Source organism: Eublepharis macularius, chromosome 3 (genome assembly GCF_028583425.1).
Source record: "Eublepharis macularius isolate TG4126 chromosome 3, MPM_Emac_v1.0, whole genome shotgun sequence".
NCBI lineage: Eukaryota > Metazoa > Chordata > Lepidosauria > Squamata > Eublepharidae > Eublepharis > Eublepharis macularius.
In genome coordinates, this window is record NC_072792.1 from 128,727,813 (window position 1) to 128,750,232 (window position 22,420).

General features: G+C 43.0%; 1 protein-coding gene across 1 annotated transcript in view; it reads right to left on the reverse strand.

Moving 5' to 3' along the window:
* CD247 (CD247 molecule) overlaps window positions 1-22,420 on the reverse strand; it is a 68,062-nt gene that overhangs the window by 6,036 nt on the left and 39,606 nt on the right. Inside the window, exon 2 of the mRNA XM_054974199.1 lies at window positions 9,259-9,362. Within this exon, the coding sequence (XP_054830174.1) occupies window positions 9,259-9,362 (104 nt within the window). The remainder of the gene's footprint in view (window positions 1-9,258; window positions 9,363-22,420) is intronic.

Sequence of the window (22,420 nt, forward strand, 5' to 3'; positions counted from 1 at the left end):
GGCGTTAGCCATATGCCAAGCACTTTTCCAAGCACTGCAATTAAACGTAAATTCAATGACACCTCAGAGTACCAAACTTGTTCTTAGGATACTAATGAACTGGCGTTGGTGTCTTCTCATGCTGAAGTGTATGGATAGACAATGGGGACAAGGGATCCCTGGTGTGGCCTGCTAATGAAGAGTCATTTCTTCTTTCAAGGCATAGTAGGGTCACTGCAGTGCATGTTGCCTATCATTTCCATGTTGTCCCACAATTATGAATATACAGGTTCACATACAAGAAGGCTCTAAAGCTTTTACCAAAGTGAAACAAGATAAATCTGTGCCCTCCCACTGGCTATTGTGTATACATCAGGAAGGAGACCAAATACTTCCTTGCTTACCACCAATTGACAGTCATAAAGATAGCAGGATGATTCTTGGTCTGAGATTTTACTTTGAGGATGCTAGTGAAAGCATTTCCTCACCTCTCATGTGCCGTAAGAAGCTGTCCTCACCTCTTGTTTCTCCATTCATTCCCCCTTCAGTTTCCTTGATATGGCCTTTAAGGATACAGGGAAATTCCCCCCCACACACGCACACTCAGGTTTTTCTCCAAAGTAAGTAATCAAAAATGGTCATTTCAAACATTAAAAAAACTCTGTACAATAGTAATATGCTTAGACAATCTCTGCAACCAAGAAACTAATGTGTGACCAGCCTGTACATAGATGGAGTTCCAGTCTTCTAACAACAATCTCCACAATTCAGCAGCACCATTTTTAAATAGAGTTCCCATGGAGTTGCTTCTGGATATCTAGAGATGTATCAGTGGATAGTTGGTCAGATGTTAACATTTTCTATGCAAACAGTGTCCTGAGGAACAGTCATGGCACATCAGATTCACCAAGAAGAAAGGAAGAAAAAAGTTAAATTGCTCTTATATTATGCTCCTAAAAGTGGCCACACTCTACACTATTAGCCAATATTGGTCCAAGGGACTGCTTTCACATTTATTTCAAAGATTGTGACCATTCCCAGAGGCAGACAGACAATATGGTGACTAAGGTAGGAAATACCAATAGTGCTGTCCGCTGTGGTAAAAACATAATAAAAAGTTACATAAATTGCAGTTTGCTTCTTTTTAACGGTACCCAAACATTGCCCTGAGACCAGTTCACTTTGCCTAGTGACAGGGCTGTCCTTGGTATTTCTGTAACACCACAGGTTTCTTTATTTATTCATTTATACCCCCTTTCTCTCCAACGGGGATCCAAAGTGGCTTACATCATTCTCCTCTCCTAGATTTTATCCTCACAATAACCATATGAGGTAGGTTATTTTGACAGTGTGTGGCTGGCCCAAGGTCACTCAGCGAGCTTCCATGGCAGAGTAAAGATTCAAACTTGGGTGTCTCTCATCCTAGTCGGACACTCTTACCACTACATTACACTGGCTCCCAGAGCAAGTCACTTTGATTCACTGATCTTAATACCCCTTTTGTGGTCCTGACATAACACAAAATGTGCATCAATGATCTCATCAAATACTGTAAAACTCTCCTTACAGAGCATCCCCATGGAGGTAGCCAGGTAGAGGGCAGAATGTCTGGCACAGTGGCACTGCATTGAGAGAAGGCACTTCCTGTTGGCAACCTGCATGTCCACTAGGGACATGCAAACGAAACAAATGAGCCAGAAAAATACTCAGAAATCACTGTTGCGGTTCGTTAAAGCGGAACCAGAAATCACTGGTTCAGTTCTGTTCTGGACTGCTGAAACAAATTCAGGAAACAAAGCTGTAACGTCCTTCCCCCTCACTAAAACGTTTGTGTGTTTCAGTTTGGTTCGTACTGCACAGTGGCAGTGCAGGCAGACAGGCACTAGGCCAGCAGAATCTGATGGCAGCATCTGTAGCTGTTTTCTTTAATGGCAACTAACCAATTGGATCCCAAGGGGAGAGACTGAGTCATAATGTAGCGTAACCAGGGATCATTTCGTAGAAAAAGAGCTGGAGGAACTCATTAGCCTAACTCTAGCATGTGCCACGCCCCTTGACATCACTGGAAGTGTGTCATTGGCATAACTGATTTGTGTATGCCACATCCCCTGACATCACCTATTCTGGTTGATTTGGACCCAATCCTGGCCATTCAGGACCAAAACTGGGCCCAAAATGGCAAAAAGGGACTGAAAATGGCCAAAAAGGGGCCCAAAATGGTCAGGATCGGGCCGCTGCTGAGTGGGAGAGTGATCCACCACCTGTCAGAGGCCCGATCTGGGCCGTTTCGGCCCCAATCCAGGCTGAAATGGGCCCAAAATGGCCAAGAGGTAGGTGGGCAGGGCCACCTGACATGTGACCTCTTTGGGGAACTGCCAGAACTGCGTTCCTGCACGTTCCCCCTCGAAATGAGCCCTGAGCATAACTCTTTTGGCAGCAAGGGAAAATGTGTGCATTGCACATGAGTGCCTTTTGTCTTCGGCACCTCCTGGGTAATGGCATTGGTACTGAGTGGATCATCCTTGTATGGACTGATTGCAAAAGGCTTGATTTGTGCTGGGGAGGGGAGCAGCAGATAGCACAGCACAGCACCACTGATATCACCTCATCAATCCCTTTCTTTGCGCTTTTATGCACAATGCAAGGAAAGACTAGCAAGCAACCAAATTCCATGCAGGCATGCACACGAGGGGTGGGGGTTGAGGAGGGAGGGGTCTCCTCCAGCCTCTGAATCCTCAGCTGCCATTAAGGTTCAGGTTATGCAGATTAGGGTAAAAATTGGAAATAATAAACGATTATTAAAGGAGAGCCGCTTCAAGGAGGACCCAGGCATGTGTGGACCAGGTTGCCTATTCAGTGCCCTTTTGCTGATGTCCTTTGCTTAGGTGCCACCATGTCTAGCCAACTGTGACTGCAGAAGTCAGCCTAAGATAATGGGTCAAGAAGGACCAGGAGATGCTTCATCTTGATCAGAAAATAATTCTTTATCTTTTCCAGGCCCCAATTAAAACTGTTAACCCAGAGTAAAATGAACGGAGATTGCAGAGCTGTGCACTGTGCACAGTTCCATGTGGACACTGAAGTATTTTCAGATCAGTATTCGCCATGGACCAGTCTGGTTAAAGACTGGGCTCACTTTATTTTCTTTCTGAGACTGTAGCTTTGGCTTCAGCTTGTCTTTTTGTCCTTCGTCCTTCAACTGTGGGCTAACGGTTTTAGTCAAACAATGGAGACTGAGTGACTTGTATAGTCTACCTTTATTTGTAAAAAATAGAGAAAAGAAAGAGGGTCATCCCTCATTCCCTCAACATCCCATTAACAAAATCAAAGGACTCCCCCTCTCCCAATGTCACTGTGGTGGACTGTTTTAGGAAGGAGAGGAATCACTGGTGTAAGTGGCTATGAGTGAAACATAACACTGGACTCCATGTTGATGGCATGGCAGCACCCCCAACATTTTTCTGCCAGTGCTTTATCACGTTTTGGATATGGTGTGAAACAACATTATGACCCAGTGTCAAGTCATACTACATTTTAATGTGGTATGCATGGTATGCATGATTTACTCAGGTCAAAAACACAGTAACTTTCAAAGAACAACAGGTGCTCAGATGCAGAAGGTATTGAGTGAAGTGCCAGTCATAGTTCCAACAGGTCTCTCCACTGTGACAGCAGATCCACTGTGACAAGAAATCTGATGCTGAGATGAAGGCCTTTATCGGGAACACTTCGCTTTTAATTCTGAAGCCTAGGACATGCTCTGCAATGTCCTTCTGGGCTTTTCAGTTGCAGAGTTCAAAGATCAGGGCTAAGGATGGAGTTCAGTCAGATCCACTATCACAAAGCAGGATTTTAATAAAAAATCTCACTGTTTGGCAATGGAACTCTCCCACCGGTCAGTTTCCTGTCATTGTGGGTGCCTGCTGACACTTGCCTACTTTGGTTCCAGTGTTGTATGTTCATGTTTTGTGTTTGAGCAGAAACTCATTGGATCAATGGGGTTTTGGACTAGGGACTAATGGTTGGCAACAAATTTGCAATTTTAGGTTAAATGTGAATAAAGCCTCATTTCCCGACCTCACTCCCAAAAAGAACAGTGTGTATGTACGCATTTGCCCAACAATCTCCTAGATGCATTTCCCCAAGTATTGTTCAGAGTTTGTAAATGCTGAACCCCACTGTCTTGTGTGTGCTCAACCAGTGGGTCAATGATTTGGAGGGGGGACTGTGTTCTGTGCAATTTTAGTGCCATCAAGTGCAAAAACAGCTGCCCTAGAGCCTTGTTTCCCCAGCTTCCCTTGAAAATAACAGTGTGCCTGTTCACGTGCATGGCCAACACCTGCCTTGCGTGTGCACAACAGGCTGAAACACATGATAATGAAAAAAAACCCAAGCCAATTTGATTCAAACTGGCACCAGCCCACCCGGAACAAACCAATAACAGAAAAGAGTTTGTTCAGAAGCCCCAGAACTGAAATGGAAATTTAATCAGTACACACCTCAAATGTTCACAGCAGGTTCTGAAGGTCTTACATGCTCACCACTGGTCCAATGGTTGAGTAGAGTGCCAGGCATATTACTATTTACTTCCAGGTGTTAAAACATCTGCACAATTTTAGTGCCATCAAGTGCAAAAACAGCTGCCAGTAACACCAGTAAACATTTATCCGCTGATTGAAGCAGTCTCTGGGGAACATATAGGGACAGGCGGTCCCAAAGATATGCTGGTCCCAACCTGCTCAGGGCTTTAAAGGTAAGAACCAACACCTTGAACCTGATTCAGAATTCAACAGGAAGCCAGTGCAGCTGGCGCAGGACAGGTGTGATATGTGACTGGTAGGATATACTGGTCAGGACCCGCGCAGCTGCATTCTGGACCAGTTGTAGTTTCCAGATCAGGCCCAGGGGTAGCCCAGCATAGAGTGAGTTACAGTAATCTAGCCTGGAGGTGACCGTTGCATGGGTCACTGTAGCCAGGTCCTGGGGCATCAGGTAGGGGGCAAGTTGCCTGATCGGACGGAGATGGAAAAATGCAAACTTGGCAACCGCCGTGACCTGGGCCTCCATCGACAGGGAGGCATCCAGGAGCAACAGGAGTTTTATAATTCTTTTAAGGATTCATCAAGATGTGCCTCTTCCCTTGACCATTCCAAGCCATCTGAAGTGAAACACAGTTTTTCATGAGTTGGGTGGTCAGTGGAATGCAGAGGTGTCATTAGACTTGCCAAATTTTACTGAGGCTAAGGTGGGACTCTCTACAAGCACCTGGCACACTGCACACCTTCTTCATTGGTTTTTAAGACCGATTATTTAGGTGAATGTAGCGGTGTGTGTGCATGCAATGAAATGCATATGTGCATCATAATCACAAATGGTGATCTACACACAAATTTAATATTTGGCTACATAAGCAGCAGCTTATTGTGGCAAAAAGTGTGATGTGAAGTATTACTCTTCACTTTCAGCCGATAGAAATGCTCTTAGATTCAGCCCTTCTGAAGTACAGGGGAGATTTTTAAGCCAGCAAACAAGAGGTTGCTTTTTTGTTATACTAGTTCTGTGTCCTGCTTTTTTCCTTGGCTAAATTATAATTTTCATTCTTTGTGGCAATAAAATTGACCTCTTTTCTCAGTGGCATTAAATGCAACAGAAGGAAGTGTGGAAGAAACAAGTATAAGTGGATGCTGGTAAAAATAAGCTAGAAAGGGGGCTGTGTGCCATTATCAATCCTACATGCAGATAAAAGAAACTGATCTTAAAACTGAGTGTCTTGCCAGGAGGGTGAACCACTTGCATACACTCCCTGAAGCCTGGGGGAGGCATTTTCCCACCTAATCAAGCCAAACTTGGTGAAGACCTTCCTCTTAACTCCTCTCTAACAACTCCCCAAGTTTCAGACAGATTGGACTTTGGGGGGCCATGTTATGGCCTCCCAAACCAGGTCCCCCTATCCTCGCCTAAAAAGGGAAAGGTTTTCGCTTGCTGCTGCTAATCTCCTATTTTGTGCTTGCTGCTGCTGATCTTCATTATTTCCTATGGGGAAAAAAAGGAAGAGGCAGGCTTGTCTTGCCAGGGGTGGCATTTTGCATGCAAAATGCCCCCAACCCTCAGGGGCCCTTCTCCCACCTTTCCTCCCACCCCCCACCAAGGCTCAGCCCTGTGAAAGAGCACCTGAACCACAGACACCCTCCCTCAAATTCCCCCACCACCTACAGAGATGGCTGGCCAGCCAGCCCCATTGTTCCCTATGATGGGAACCAACTGCACAACAAAGAATAAAACACAAACAACACAGAATAAAGTTTTTTTTAAAAGTATTTTCTCACTTTCAAAGTACAAGTAGGCAAAGCATTATGACACATTACACCAGCAGTCCCCCACACAGAAATATAACACAACTCACTTAACATCAGAGAATCACAAAAACACAATTCCTGTCCAAAACACTTTATTTCTTGAACAGCTTTAGGTTACACAGTAGGAGGGCACAACAGGGCATGAAAGCAGTGTACTACACAAAATAATACAACCCACTTCACCGTTTTTGACAGCAATTGTGTTTGGGTGATTCTCTGATGTGAAGTGAGTTGTGTTATTTTTGTGTAGTAGACTGCTTTTACGCCCTGTTGTGCCTTCCTACTGTGTAACCTAAAGCAGTTAAAGAAATACAGTGCTTTTGACAGCAATTTTTTTGGGTTATTCTTTAATGTGAAGTGAGTTGTGTTATTTTTGTGTAAGATACTGCTGCCATGCCCTTTGGTGTGCCCCCCTGCTGTGTAACCTAAAGCTGTTCAAGAAATAAAGTGTTTTTGACAGGAATTGTGTTTTTGTGATTCTCTGATGTTAAGTGAATTGTGTTATTTTTCTGTGTGGGGGACTGCTGGTGTAATGTGTCATAATGTTTTGCCTATTTGTACTTTGAAAGTGAGAAAATATTTTTTTAAAAACTTTATTTTGTGTTGTTCGTGTTTTATTCTTTGTTGTGCAGTTGGTTCTGTAGGGGGTGGACTATGGGGGCTGAGAGCACCTACTTTGGGAGGCCATGAAATGCCCCTCCCCAAGTGGGAGCTGGCTGAGCCTCGCTGGGGGGTGGGAGGAAAGGTAGGAGAAGGGCCCCTGAGGGTTGAGGGCATTTTGCATGCAAAATGCCACCCCTGGCAAGACAAGCCTCTGTTATTTCCCAGCTGGAAATAGTGGAGAAAGGGGGGGAGCACCTACTTTGGGAGGCCCCCCAAGTGGGAGCTGGCTGAGCCTTGGTGGGGGATGGGAGGAAAGGTGGGAGAAGGGCCCCTGAGGGTTGGGGGCATTTTGCATGCAAAATGCCACCCCTGGCAAGACAAGCCTCTGTTATTTCTCAGCTGGAAATAGTGGAGAAAGGGGGGGGAGCATCTACTTTGGGAGGCCCCCCCAAGTGGGAGCAGGCTGAGCCTTGGTGGGGGGTGGGAGGAAAGGTGGGAGAAGGGCCCCTGAGGCAAAATGCCACCCCTGGCAAGACAAGCCTGCCTCTTCATTTTCCCCCCATAGGAAATAATGAAGATCAGCAGCAGCAAGCACAAAATAGGAGATTAGCAGCAGCAAGCGAAAACCTTTCCCTTTTTAGGCGAGGATAGGGGGACCTGGTTTGGGGGGCCGTAACATGGCCCCCCAAAGTCCAATCTGTCTGAAACTTGGGGAGTTGTTATAGAGGAGTTAGAGGAAGGTTCCCACCAAGTTTGGCTTGATTAGGTGGGAAAATGCCTCCCCCAGGCTTCAGGGAAGCCTGGGGGAGGCTTTTTCCCATTGAAATGCATTACCGAAATATAAAATATTAACGTAAACTAATATAATTAAAACAGAAAGAAGAAAATAGAATGAATAATATATAGAGTATAAGTTAAGTTGGTTGATATATATGATTGTATGGCTTATATAGTTTATATAGTTTATGTTATTCAGAAATATTTGAAAACGGAATTGTGGGATAAATTGTTTATCTATTATGGGTACAGAGTATTAAAAATAGTCAAAGAAGTATTGCTTAGAATAAAAGGAGAATACATATTTGATTAGATAGAGGAATATATAAAGAGTAAGGGAAAAGGGACAAAGGGCTGGAAAACTGTTGGAAGTCAATAAAAAGGGGGGGAAAGGGGGGTTAGAAATTGGTAAATGGGAGAATTGATTGTAATGTGAAAATAATTGATACTAACCCAATAAAAAAATTTTCAAAAAAAAAAAAAGAAATGCATTACCGAAACAAGCCGAAATACTGAAACATACCGAAACGTTTCGGTAATCGACGTTTCGGTATTACCGAAACATTTCGGTAATCATGAAACGTTTAGTTAATACCGAAACAAACCGAAACAGGTATGTTTCGGGGTGTTTTTCGGTAATCTGATTACCGAATTGCACACTCCTAGTCCTTTCTTTCTACCTCAAAGTAGAAAACCACATGGAAGCCCTGAAAGTGAATTTAAACATTGACAGCAACTATTCATGATTCTCAGGTTCTTCAAATAAAGTTAGGTATTAGAAGGCAGAATCTCTACCACTCTCACCCGGTGGTAGTAATTTGCTCATCTAATAAACTGAAGACTGAGAAAAATTCTGTGTTGGAAGTAGTGAGGAAGATTCTATCCTGTCACCAACTTGCCCACATCAGCAGGCTTTTTTTGATCTTTACATCTTTTATATTTGGATACTGATAATGAACGATTGTTTGGACCACGTTTGGTGAGGGAAATGGAGTCTCTTTTTTGACTGACCAAACTCAGGTAGATCCCTGTTGTTGTTTCTCAAAGGCAGACTTGCTTCAAAATCAAGATGGGAATGTAAGAATGTAGCACAAAAGCTTTTCTTGTTTTTACTGTTTTTAATTGTTGTTCACTGCCCAGAGCCCCTGAGCATAGGCAGTTTATAAATTGAAATAATAATAATAAATAATTAAATAGACTGCCTTTCTTGCTGAAAATGAAGGTGGCTTATTTTAAAAAAGCAACAATCTCAGATTGGCTCAGCTTCCCCCACTATTAAGTAATCAGCTGCAGTCAATTTGAATATGGAAAGTTCTGGCTAACATTAATTGCAAGGTAGGCAGGAACAGGTTTTCTTGAATTAAGCTAGATGACCACCACTTCCTACCCAACAGACCCAACAAGTTCCTGTCTGTATTCTGTTGGGAAAGGCGGTGTGTGTGTGTGTGTCAAAGTGAGTATGCAACTGAAGGGATGGCTACTACAAATATTTCCTGTACATACAAGAACAAGAAACTCTCAATTTTAAAGAGGCAAGACTTACCTTCTCTTTTACAAATAAGGCTGTAATAATTATAGCATAAATGAAGAGGATCCCATCGAGAAGATAGCATAATTTTGGATCTGCCAGCCCCAGCACACTAGCATCTGGAAAATAATAAGAAGAAGAACACATAATGTTTTTTCCAGTAGTGATCAGAGAACTAGATGCAATTCTAAAAAGACTAACTAAACATCTTAATGATTTCAGCATAGAAAGGATAACAACCAGAGAGTTGAGAACAGCCATAGTACTTCAAACATGCCACATACCCTAACTGACTCCTAGATTCTTGAATAAAATCTGAGTTGGTGAGAGACCAAAAATTCCAGACCAAACATCTAGCAGACTGTGACAACATATGAGGAGGATGACAACAATAGCAACTAAACATGTCAGCAATATCGGCATAGGCAGGATAACAACTGGAGAGAGAGTTGCAAATAGCCACACTACTTGGAACATGCTGCATAATAAGGCAATACCTCACTGACTCCTGGATTCATGGTTAAAATCTGAGTTGATGAGAGACAAAAAAAAACTCCAGCCCAGTCATCTGGTGAACTGTAATAACATGAGGATGATGATGTGATAATTCCATGTTATAGTATTTACAGTTTAATACATAGACTATTTTCAAGCAATTGGAAACATAGGATAAAAATGTTCAAAATAAATAAGGATGACTGAAAAGTACCACAGCAGCCTTCTTCATGTAGAATAAAGTTCAGCTTTTAAAGAGTGCAATGGATTAGTCTGTCAGACCCCATGTGACTATTCCACAGGAGCAGGGCTTTTTTCTGGGAAAAGAAGTGGTAGAACTCTCTATTGTCACATGTGTGCATGCAAAGTGTGTGCACGCTCCCGGAAATGCATGATAACGTCACTTCCAGAAGTGACGCCACTTCCCAAAAGTGATGCCGCTTCCCGGAACCCAGCACAATGCATTACAATGAGATAAATGTTAGCATGCTTGGAAAATTACACTACTATGAGAAAGGGTTTTTTCCTTTCTGTATCCTCTACAAAAAGTGAAATCTTCCATTCCCTTTCCCAAACATTTCATTTCTTTGGAATCATATTTTAAAATATGCAAGGAGGGGGCCTCTAAAAATCCAAAACCCATCTCACAAATCTAAATTCTAACAGATTCCCTCTGCCACCATAGAAAAAAAATTCCAAAATTCTTTCTCAAAATTCCGCAGAGTCTGAAATTCCTAATCTAATGAATATTGAATTTTCAAATTTTCAAGGAGGGTTTTGCTTTACTGGATCAAATCAAAATTAGATACTCAACTTTAGCTGCATTAGATCTATACTTAGTTTAAAATGAACTCAAAGCAGCATAACCTCCTCTGGAGAGCCAGCCTCAGCAGCTCTGCTTGCACTTGCGGGCTCTCTCTCGCATAGAGGAATGAAAAGAAAGCAGAATGAACTCAAAGCAGCTAAGCCTCCTCTGCAGAGCCCATGCCGGGCCCCAGCTCTCTCTCTCTCACACACATACACATACACACACCGAGGAATGAAAAAAAGCAGAATGAACTCAAAGCAGCAAAACCTCCTCTGCAGAACCCGCGGGGCTGAAGAAGGAAGGAATCACGTGGGCAGATTCTAGAGCTGCCGGCATGCCATTACGGAGTGTTCCCCCTCAAAAAAAACCCTGCACAGGAGACTAACTCTGTGAACATATGAAGCTGCCTTCTACTGAGTTCGTAGGAAGGGAAAGATCTTTCTCAACACCTGCTACATGAGATCCATTAACTGGAATTGAACTTAGGATCTTCTGCATACAAAGCAGATGATCTACCACTGAGCCATGGCCAACTGTTTAGTTCTTCTAGATCCACCACACCTATTGTTATAAACAGTTCAATGAGTCTGTGTATTGAGTACTGAGTACGCATCTCAAAGGCACAAAATTTCTTCATCAAAAGGCTCATACTTGTAGATAAAAGTATTAAAGTTATTTTAAGGTATCAAACTACTGTTTCCAATTAACCTTAAATATATACAAAAATAGGTATTTGGATCTTGCTACATGTCCAGTCTTTCTGTCAAAATTTTAAATGCTACCCCCAGCAGTAGAAATTCACAGCCTATTAGAAGTTTATCTTGCTTTTAGCCATTTAATTATGTAATTAAAAGTAATGGCTTAAACTATCACAGTATTATGGTTAGCTGACATTTTACAGATATTTAATTAAGAATTTATTTCAACTAAATACTGTAGTTATAACTTTTCCAACAATAAAACTTAACTTAAAACACATAGGCTACAAAGCACACTTAATTCTATCCTGCCTGGTTATCAGTGGAACCAAGAGATATACTTAGATGGTTTACATCAAAATGCAGCTTACACATTTTTAACCTCAATTAGTGGTTGGGGAGATCAATAAACACTTTCAGCCCTAGTAGGAAGGGTAATATATGGCTTTTAAAAGGGGATAAGAAAAGTTCATGGAATATCAAGAACTATTAGACATGACAAGCAAGGAGTCTGCAAGGAATTGAAGAGGAAGGACAATTTGAACCCTTGCCCAAAATATCGTCCTCTAAGCTCACAGCCAGCCAGTGTTAAATGGATCTCTGTTCCTGACATCAGCATAAATTGCTTGCTACTCATGGTGTGGGGTACTCTGAGCATCTGCAGCCTCCTCAATTTGTAGCTGAGTGCAAAAACTCCCTCTTGACCAGAAGATTTCCTGTGCTCTATTTCAGTACCAGGATTCCATTTGATGCCAATTAAGTGCAATCTTCAGTCTCCTAGAAAGTTTTTCTGTTGTCATTTTTGTGTGGTCTTGTTGCAGCCAAATATTAAGACCTCAATTTTAGGTGGTTTATGAACACTTGTACATGTAAGGGGGAAAAGTAAGGGATTCAAAAGGGAAGTACCATGTACAGCTTTCTCCCGTAGTCTTGTATAACCACAATTTTTGCTACAATGTGCTGAAAAAGGAACAGTAAGAAGCTTTACTTGTTATCCAAGTAAAGCAGGTAGGGGAAATAGATGTAGGTTAATGTGTGCGCATTTCTGCTGGCATACAAAAACAGAAGCAAGAGAGGTTTCTTCCCAACCAACCTCTCTGATTTTCAAAGAAGGCCAACAGCAGGTAGATACATGTATTTCTGAAAGTCATGGGAAAGACATGAACTACTCATAAGGCACCACAGCCATTCTTAATTTACTTATTTCTTGACCAGGTTTGTAGTTTCATTAACAACATTCAGTCATACTTGGGGAGAAAGAAAAAGCCAGCTGTTTTCAGTTCCTGGTATTACAAGAAGTACAGACAAAAGGTTTTCCTGAAACTCTCTTAAGTTCACAGAAATTGCCAACACAAATGCCATTCCACACAAACCCGAGGGTGGATTGGTCCTTTCAATTTCCTGTAGGGTTGGCAACCACTGGCCACTGGCAACCCAAAATAAACCTGGTGTTATAAAAAACAACCTATCAGATTTTGCCTCTTGGCACTCATTTACAATAGAACACATTCTGTAGCAGCAACTGAAACTCTTTCCTTACTATTTCCCACAACTGGAATTATATTTATCTACCCCACAAGTTAGGAGAAAGAGGTTTAGAGACTGTGCAATATGATATTTTCAAGAATACAACCTATCATGAAAAATCTGCCATACTCCAAAATATCTCAAGAATTAGGAAAAGTGGAATACGCTCAATCTCTCCTATTGTAGATGCTGTCATTATATGCCCATTCACCTGCCATGTGAAGTGACCATTACCACTAGCCAAAGATACTGTGCATGTGTACTGAGGCATTATTGTTACTTCGTGATATCCTCCATGCAGCAAAATGTGACAAGCAGATGTTTGTTGGTCAGAGCAACAAAAGCAGCTACCCTGCATGAGGCAACTGTTTACACACTGATTAAAGAAAATGCCTCAATGAGCAAAATCTGACAGGAGGCTTTCTAGCAGTGGAGTTGGGAAAGGCAGTGGACATTATCACCGGTAGGCTTGACAACTGGCCAGACAGAGGCTTGCCTGACTGCCTCCTATGCTCTTAATCACGGCTTAACCTGCAGAAATCACCAGATTATCTTCTCCCAGCATGGAGATAAGCATTATCATTTGCCAGTGGCTGCAGATAACACTTCTATTAAAGGGAGGAGGTTTGTGTGTAAGGTGCCGTCAAGTTGCAGCTGATTTATGGCAACCGCCTCATGAGGTTTTCAAGGCAAGAGATGTTAAGAAGTGGCTTGCCCTTGCCTGTCTCTGCATAGTGACCCTGGACTTCCTTGGTGGTCCCCCATTCCAAGTACTAACCAGGACTGACCCTGCTTAGCTTTTAAAGTCTGACAAGATCGGTCCAACCTGCACCATCTAGGTCAGGGATATGGAAGATGCAAGAGCATCTAAAACAGTAAGCAAACCTAATCACTGACTGAGTCAGAACCAAGCAGCACCTGCCAGGGTCATTCTGCTCAGCTTACTCCTAGGCCATTTTAACAGCCCAGTCCACATGCACAGACACCAATCAACCACAGCTGTATTGCTGTGGTCCATATCCCAAAGTTATCAGCATTCTAATTCTAAGCATTCCACTAGTCAGTTAGTTAGGTGAGCATAAATTTTACATCTTAAAATCTGCACTGAGTTTACTGCAGTTTGTTGATGGGCTGAGCTTGATTTACTCCAGAACTCTGGACCCATGCAAGAGGCAGCATGAATAAGCCCAAATTTATATCCATATCATTTATAGCAACAATTGTTATGTTTTCAGCAACTGCCTAAGTTCCTTGGGAAGAATACAAAAATATACGTGTTTATACCAATGATCAAAATTATGGCAAAAAACAACAGTGCAAGTTCTGAACGGCATAATCATATGCATGTTTACTTAGAAGCAAGTTCTGCTTATGTCATTGTTATTTACTGCTCAGTAAGTGGAAAGTGTATCTAGAACTCTATTTTATATGGATGTTCTTCACTTTTAGTCAACTATTTTGTACCGTTGTTATTTGGCTTTTAGCTTTGTGCTTTAAAAAAAATATTGCAAACTCCAGGACTGGTACACTGATGGAACAGATGGCAAATATTTCAAGTAAATAAATAAATAAAATGCTAAAACCCTACCATAGCTGTTTGGCAAGAAAAGGGAAACAGGGATTGTGGTGAATTCAGTCCTGCGACTTCCAAAAAGTCAATTACTAGAATGTTAACTTTTCTGAAAGGGTTCCATCCATGCAAAGGTATTCAGAAAGTAAAATGGCTGCCCATGTCCTTTGTTGCAATGCACAATTTCTTTCCAAAATAACTGTACAATTAAGGGCTGATTAGTTTCTCCTTACTTAATTATTGCTCGTTTCACACATCACATCAGGTCTTATTTCTGCTAAAGAACACTAAAATGGTTGAGAAACCAGCATAAGCAGCAATGAATGGGCCTTGTATGGCAGCCTATGAATGACAGAAAATATCAATAGTCTGAAGACCGTGCAAGAACAAACTACATACACAGCATTGCAGTATACATGCTGTTAGCAGTCCGACCCATTTGTACTCTGAAAGGACAGTTTATGAATGAAATATCATAAACTTCTTCCATGTATAAGAAGTTCTTCAGAGTTCTTTATGGAATAATCCCTGTAGACATAGGTGGAGAACTTTCAATTTCCTTTTTTATCCATTACTGCTAGCTTCCCCAGCCCAGTTTATTTTATTTTAAGGGACTTACAGTGCAATCCTATGCAGAGTCACTCTAGTCTAAGCCCATTGATTTGTTTCCTGAAAAATACTTCAGCATTGGTAAAAAATCCCCGCAAGGCAGTCACACTGGCCATTCCTTCTCTATCCACACAACAGTTAAGGTGTAGGGTGAATACGAATATGCATAAATACATAAGGTTTTAAAAAAATTAACTCAGAAAACCCATCTAATACAGAAGAGAAACCATCCTAGGTTCAGACTAACCTTGTACATACATCCTGCATGTACATGCATACAGCTTTGTAAGAGTGAGTCTTTACACATTTGTCTGAAAAATGAAGCCAGAGACCAAGATTAATGTGTTTTCACATTCAACCACACACAAGTTGAAAGTAATGTAAGAATTAAAGAAAAATCATGTGCACACAGTGCATAGATTGTGCACATACATTTATTGTACTTGAACAGAACAAGGATGTTGGAGTACTAAATTCTTTAATACAATTAAATATGTACCATAACCATGGCATCACTTCCTCTTGTTTCTATTCCTCTAAAGCCTGCAAATTTTTCAACAATTCAAGAAACCACTCTGGACATAGGGAGTGGTATATGGAGCCTAAATTATACTGCTAAACTTATGTAGGGTAACTCCAGTCTAAAGTCATTTATATCCATACATAAAATGGTTTGGTGCCAACATATATAGATCAGGTAGGGATGCCAGACTACCTGACACTGCTGAGAGCTTTGGAGGCAGGGCAAGGAGCCAATGTGATGTTGCACTACATGTTGACATCATGTTGAGATGCGATTCTAGAGTTTCCAGAGCACTGGCTGATATGCTGTCACATCTGAGTTTTTGCCACATAATGCAACATTATTCCACTCCACAGTTCTCCTGCTGGCCTCAAAGGCAAGGATGGGTGCGAGGGCCAGTGGCAGGAGAATGCCCACCAGAGCTGGCCTGAGTAACCTATAACACCAGGCCAAACTCTGCCAACCAGGGATGATGAGTCTCCTAGCTTTGTTGCCTGTCTGGACAGCTAGCTGGGATGAGCTTGTAAAATGTACAGCAGGTCACAAAATATGGCTGGTCAGTTCGATTCAGCAAGTAAGACACGATATGTGCATATGTAAAATTAGATTAGTGTCAAACAGAAAAAAGATCAGGGGCACCAACCCAGGAAGTAGGGTTGTCAGGCACAGCCTGGTAACTGACAGAAGATGGGGCGGGGGGGAAGGCTACCATTTTACAGGGGGGGATCATGGTCACCAGTGCGATGACATCACTTCCAGTACAAGCCAGAAGTGATGGCATCATGCAAGGTTGATGCTCTACCATTCACTCAAAATTCTATTTTTTAACCATAGAGGATTGGGTGAGTGCTAGACTCACCCAGACTGAGGATGTCATTTCCAGGTCACACTGGAAGCAACATCATTACACCAGGGATGTCTATCATGCCCCACCCCCACTTTCCCCTGAGTATTTTCTCCTGCTGTACAGCTGAGCAGTGGCAGAAAATGGGAGCTGAGGGCAGAGGATCCCCTACCCCTAGCAGGAAACTGGCAGCCCTACCAGGAAGTATGAGGGCAGCGCATTGGGAAAAGGTTGCAAACAACTCTTCCCTCTTATATTAATTTCCTTGGTGTTCAACCAGGTGATGAAGAGTACGTAGTATCATTTCACCATATCAGTTGCCTTCTCATCCAGAGAATAAGAAGTGTGGCCACAGCCACAGTATAACAAAACATAGACCAAAAGCTGTTTCTAGTTGGTGGTTTATTAGCAGGAGTAGCTGCATCTTCTCATATACTGACCTTCCCAGTAACTTGTCCACCTTCCCTGAGGAAAATGTAACTACTTAGACGTCTGGAAGCCTGGTTCAAAAGACAGCTATTAAAGGGTTACAAAAACTAAAATCCTTCTCCAGCTAAATTCTTCACCATAGGGCCCTTCATTTAATAATCTGTTCAAAACACTTTGCAGTTATCCAGCTAAGCCTTTACATCCTTTAAGATAAAACAATGAACAGAACCACATTTTGTTTAATGTGAAAAGGCCAACTCTTCATATCTGAGCATGGAAGCATTCAAGTGCTTGTTATATGCTTCTCTTACAAGGGCAGTACTTTGCTATAAGAATAATGTAAAATCTGAAGAGAGATGTAAAATTCCAGAAATTTTGAAGCCACAGAAAACAAAATTGCTTTTGGGGGTGGGGGAAGCCTTCAGGAAAAAATAGGGAGGGGGGGTTTCCAGGCTTTCACATCTCTAAACCTGAAAACTGCCACATGTACCAAACACAGATGAGCATATTTCATTTAATTTGTATGCTCTGGGCAGTTTTAATTGCAGCTTTCTAGCATTCAAAACCTAGTATACATGTATACTTTATGTTTCAGTCTCCAGTCTCCACATGTGACAAATACTATTTCTGAATAGATAATCCATTCTGTTAGGAAATATGTACTGTGTAGTACAACCCTAAATATTCTTTTGAGGAGTGACTTTAAATGAATTTAATGAGTTGTGACTTTAAAGCTAAACTTGCTTTAGTTTAACTGGGTTTTTAATTTGTATATGAGACTTCTTTATGAATGTTCTCCTTACTGAAGTGAGCTAAGCCAGCAATTGATATCAATAATATTTCTGGCAGAAAAGTTACTAACATTACCCAGAATTTATGTATGGAAAATAAGAGGTATAAATGGAAGAAATCACTTACATTGACAGTGCAATACTAAAGCTACTTTCCTGGGAGTAAGCCTCATTGAGTAGACTTGAATATGATTCTGAGAAGCCCTGCTTAGGATTTCTATATTCCATGCAAGTTCCCGAGAGGGCACAATATGTACAATCAGGGCTTTTTTTCAGCTGAAACGTGGTGGAATGGAGTTCTGGAACCACTTGAAAATGGTCACATGGCTGGTGGCCCCGCCCCCTGATCTCCAGACAGAGGGGAGTTGAGATTGCCCTCCACACTGGGGCCACCAGCCATGTGGCCATTTTCACCAAGGGAGATTTAAACTTTTAAAGACCCCCCCCCCGGTTCCAGCTTACCCCAAGTGACATCATTGGCCCTGGGAGCATGCGTGCACTTTGCACACGCACATGTGGTACCAGGGGCACCACCTCGTGCCAAGAGTTGCCCCCTGTGCTGGCAACTCACTAAGTTCCACCACCTCTTTTCCCAGAAAAAAAGCCCTGTGTACTACACACACTTTCTTTTGCAAGTGTAGCAATATCTGCCCAGCCCTCTTTTGCTCCTGCGGTTCTAAGATTTGAGAAAATATGAATGTATGGCAACTCTACCTTTTCCATCCCTCAGCATTTTCTCAAGCACCTAAGTATTCAGAGGACTGCACGGCATGGTGTGTGCTCTCTGAAGTGAAAATAATCAAGACTGGTCCACTTGAGCTCAAGAATCGCTTTGAAGTGCTAGAGATGGTGACAGAGGTGACAGTGGAAGGAGAACCGCAAAGATCTGGAAGAGGGAGTGCAGAAGACATGGGGCCACATGGAAGTGGAAAAAAACGGAAGGTGGTAGTCGTCGGGGACTCCTTGCTCAGGGGTATGGAACGCCATGTCCCTGGGCCAGATCCCCTATTCCGAGAGACGTGTTGCTTGTCGGGAGTCAGAATTCAGGATATTACCGACCAGCTGCCAAAACTCATCAAGCCTGCTGATAAGTACCCGTTTGTGCTGATTCATGTGGGAACGAACGACACAGCTTCTAATACTGTTGCAAGAATTAAAGAGGATTATGAAGCCCTTGGAAGGCAGTTGAAGATATTGGGGGCTCAGGTGGTATTCTCTTCTATCCTTCCAGTCACAGGAAGAGGAGCATGCAGGGAGCGGACCATACTTGAGGTGAATGGCTGGCTGAGATGGTGGTGCCGGCAGGAGCGCTTTGGGTTCTGGGACCATGGGATAGGTTTTCTTAGAGAAGGCCTTCTAGCACATGATGGGCTTCACCTCTCAAGGGCAGGGAAGAAAACGTTTGGAACGAACCTGGAGAACTTCATCAGGAGAGCTTTAAACTGATGTCGCAAGGGGCAGGGGACAATCAACATGGCGACTTCAATGATGAAGTGAACACAGTGGGGACCCACCTGGGTAGGACAGGTCAAACAAAGGTACAAGACTACAAGTGTCTATATACCAATGCCCAAAGTATGGGCAATAAGAAAGAAGAGCTTGAGCTTCTATTGCAAACAGAGGGCTATGATATAGTAGGAATTACTGAGACTTGGTGGGATGATTCCCATGACTGGAATGTGCTAGTGGATGGGTATGAGTTGTTCAAGAAAAACCGGAAGTGTAGAAGAGAAGGTGGAGTGGCGTTGTATGTGAGGAGAGGGCTTGATTGTCAAGAAGTTATGGAGAATGGGGCGGACAGCCCGGTGGAAAGTATATGGGTAGAAATAAGGGGAGGAAGGACAAAGGGTATTATTGTTGGAGTCTGCTACAGACCACCTGACCAGCGAGAAGAAATGGATGCTGCCCTCTTTGAACAGATTGGCAGAGTATCCAGACATCAGAACCTTGTAATTATGGGTGACTTCAACTTCCCCGATGTGTGCTGGGAGACAGGCTCAGCAAAACGTCATGAATCACGCAATTTCCTGACCTGCCTGGCCGATAACTTCCTTTTTCAAAAGGTGGAGGAAGCTACAAGGGGCTCGGCCATACTAGACTTGATATTAACCAACAGGGAAGAATTGGTAGATGAGATTAAGGTGGTGGGGACCTTAGGGGGAAGTGACCATGTCCTCCTTGAATTCCAGTTGCTGTGGGGAGCCAAGAAAGTTCATAGCCAGACTCGTAGGTTAGATTTTCGTAAGGCCAACTTCGATGAACTCAGAGGATTGATGAGAGTCATTTCGTGGGGGAGTGTGCTGGAAGGGAAAGGAGCGAGTGAAGGGTGGGCCATTCTCAAACACGAGCTTTTGCAAGCTCAAGCCCTCACTATCCCAGCAAGACAGAAACATGGTAAGGGCTCCAAGAAACCGATGTGGATGCACAGAGAGCTCAAGAATAAGCTAAGGGAGAAAAAGGAAATGTTCAGGAAATGGAGAGAAGGACAGACCTCTAAAGAGGAGTATATGTGGGTTACTAGGTACTGCAGATCAGCCATCAGAGAGGCCAAAGCTCAGTACGAGCTGGGTCTGGCCAGGAGGGCTCGCTACAATAAGAAAAACTTCTACAGATATGTGAGAAGCAAACGCAAGGTAAAAGAGGCAATTGGACCGCTGTTGGGAGTAGATGGAGAAACTCTGATGCAGGACAGAGAAAAAGCAGACAGGCTTAATGACTTTTTTGCCTCTGTTTTCTCCCTGAAGAACTCAGGCACATCTAGAGATAGTAGAAAATGTGGCAGGACACCTGAGTGGCTAATTGACATTGACAGAGAGGTAGTGGAGAGGCATCTGGCTGCACTGGATGAATACAAATCCCCTGGGCCAGATGGGGTGCACCCAAGAGTGCTGAAAGAAATTTCTAGAGAACTTGCAAAACCTCTGTCCATCATCTTCAAGGCCTCCTGGAGGACTGGGGATGTGCCACAAGATTGGAGAAGAGCAAATGTTATCCCAATCTTTAAGAAAGGGAGGAAGAATGACCCGGGAAACTACAGGCCGGTCAGTCTGACTTCTGTTGCTGGGAAGATATTAGAACAGATTTTAAAGGGATCAATCTGTAAGCATCTGAAGGACCACTCAGTGATCCAGGGAAGTCAGCATGGTTTTATTCCTAACAGATCTTGCCAGACCAACCTGGTTTCCTTCTTTGATCGAGTGACCAGCTTACTGGATCGGGGGAACTCTGTTGACGTGATTTATCTGGATTTCAGTAAAGCTTTTGATAAGGTCCCCCATGACATTCTGATGGGCAAACTGGAAGACTGTGGAGTGGACTATAGGACAATTCGGTGGATAGGGAACTGGTTGGAAGACTGCACTCAAAGAGTGGTGGTCAACGGCATTTCATCAGATTGGAGGGAGGTGTCCAGTGGGGTGCCGCAGTGCTCGGTTTTGGGCCCGCTACTTTTCAATATTTTTATCAATGATCTGGATGAAGGAGTGGAAGGGCTGCTCATTAAATTTGCTGATGATACCAAATTGGGAGCAGTAGCAAACACCCAAGAAGATAGAATTAAAATTCAACAAGACCTGAATACTCTGGAGAAGTGGGCAGCTGTGAATAGGATGCAATTCAACAAAGACAAGTGCACAGTATTACATCTGGGCCACAAAAATGGGAAGCACAAATACTGGATGGGGGATACACTTCTGGGCAGTAGTATATGTGAAAGGGATCTTGGGGTAAGAGTGGACTGTAAACTGAATATGAGCAGTCAGTGTGATGCGGTGGCAAAAAAGGCTAATTCAATCCTGGGTTGTATCAAAGGGGCCGTAGCGTCGAAATCGCAGGAGGTCATAGCCCCTCTCTATACTGCCTTGGTCAGGCCAACACCTGGAGTATTGTGTGCAGTTCTGGAGGCCTCACTTCAAAAAGGATGTGGACAAAATCGAGAGGGTGCAGAGGAGAGCAACAAGAATGATCAGGGGTCTGGAGACTGAGCCCTACGAGGAAAGGCTGAGGGCCTTGGGAATGTTTAGTTTGGAGAAGAGGAGGTTGAGGGGGACATGATTGCTCTCTTTAAATATTTGAAAGGCTGTCATTTGGAGGAGGGTAAAGAGCTGTTCCAGTTGGCAGCAGAGGGTAGGACGCGAAGCAATGGGCTAAAACTACATGCACAAAGGTACCAGCTGGATATTAGGAAAAACTTTTTCACAGTCAGAGTAGTTCAAAAGTGGAATCAGCTGCCTAGGGAGGTGGTGAGCTCCCCTTCACTGGCAGTTTTCAAGATGAGGCTGGATGAATACTTGTCAGAGATGCTTTAGGCTGATCCTGCACTGGGCAGGGGGTTGGACTAGATGGTCTGTATGGCCCCTTCCAACTCTATGATTCTATGATTCTATGATCCTATGATTCTAATGCACTAGAACAGTGGTCCTCAATGTAGTGCCCACTGACACCTTTCCTGATGCCCACCAAGTGTTTAAAGAAAGTGGATGAGACCAGATGTGAGCTTTGCTCAGCAGGGCATCTGATTAACTGATTTTTTAAATGTTGCTTTGGCAACAGTTCCCACTAGAGCAAAAGAACTTTCACTGAGTGACTGAAAGTAAGCTATGTGTATGCAGAAAATATTTTAAAACAATAGGTTCGTTTTAAAAGGCAGCCTGTTAACAGAACTTCTGCCTGAAATGTCAAAGATTTACTATTAGAGATATGCATAATCTCTTTTTCTGGCATTTTGTGGTTGACGCCACCTCCTGTGGCAGCCATTTTCTAGTTGCACCCATCACCTGTGTCAGAATTCCAAAAGTGCCAGCAGGCTCAAAAAGCTTGGGGACCCCTGCACTAGAATATGGAAAGGAATGTGAAGTCAGAAGGCTTTCGTGTAGTGTGAGAAG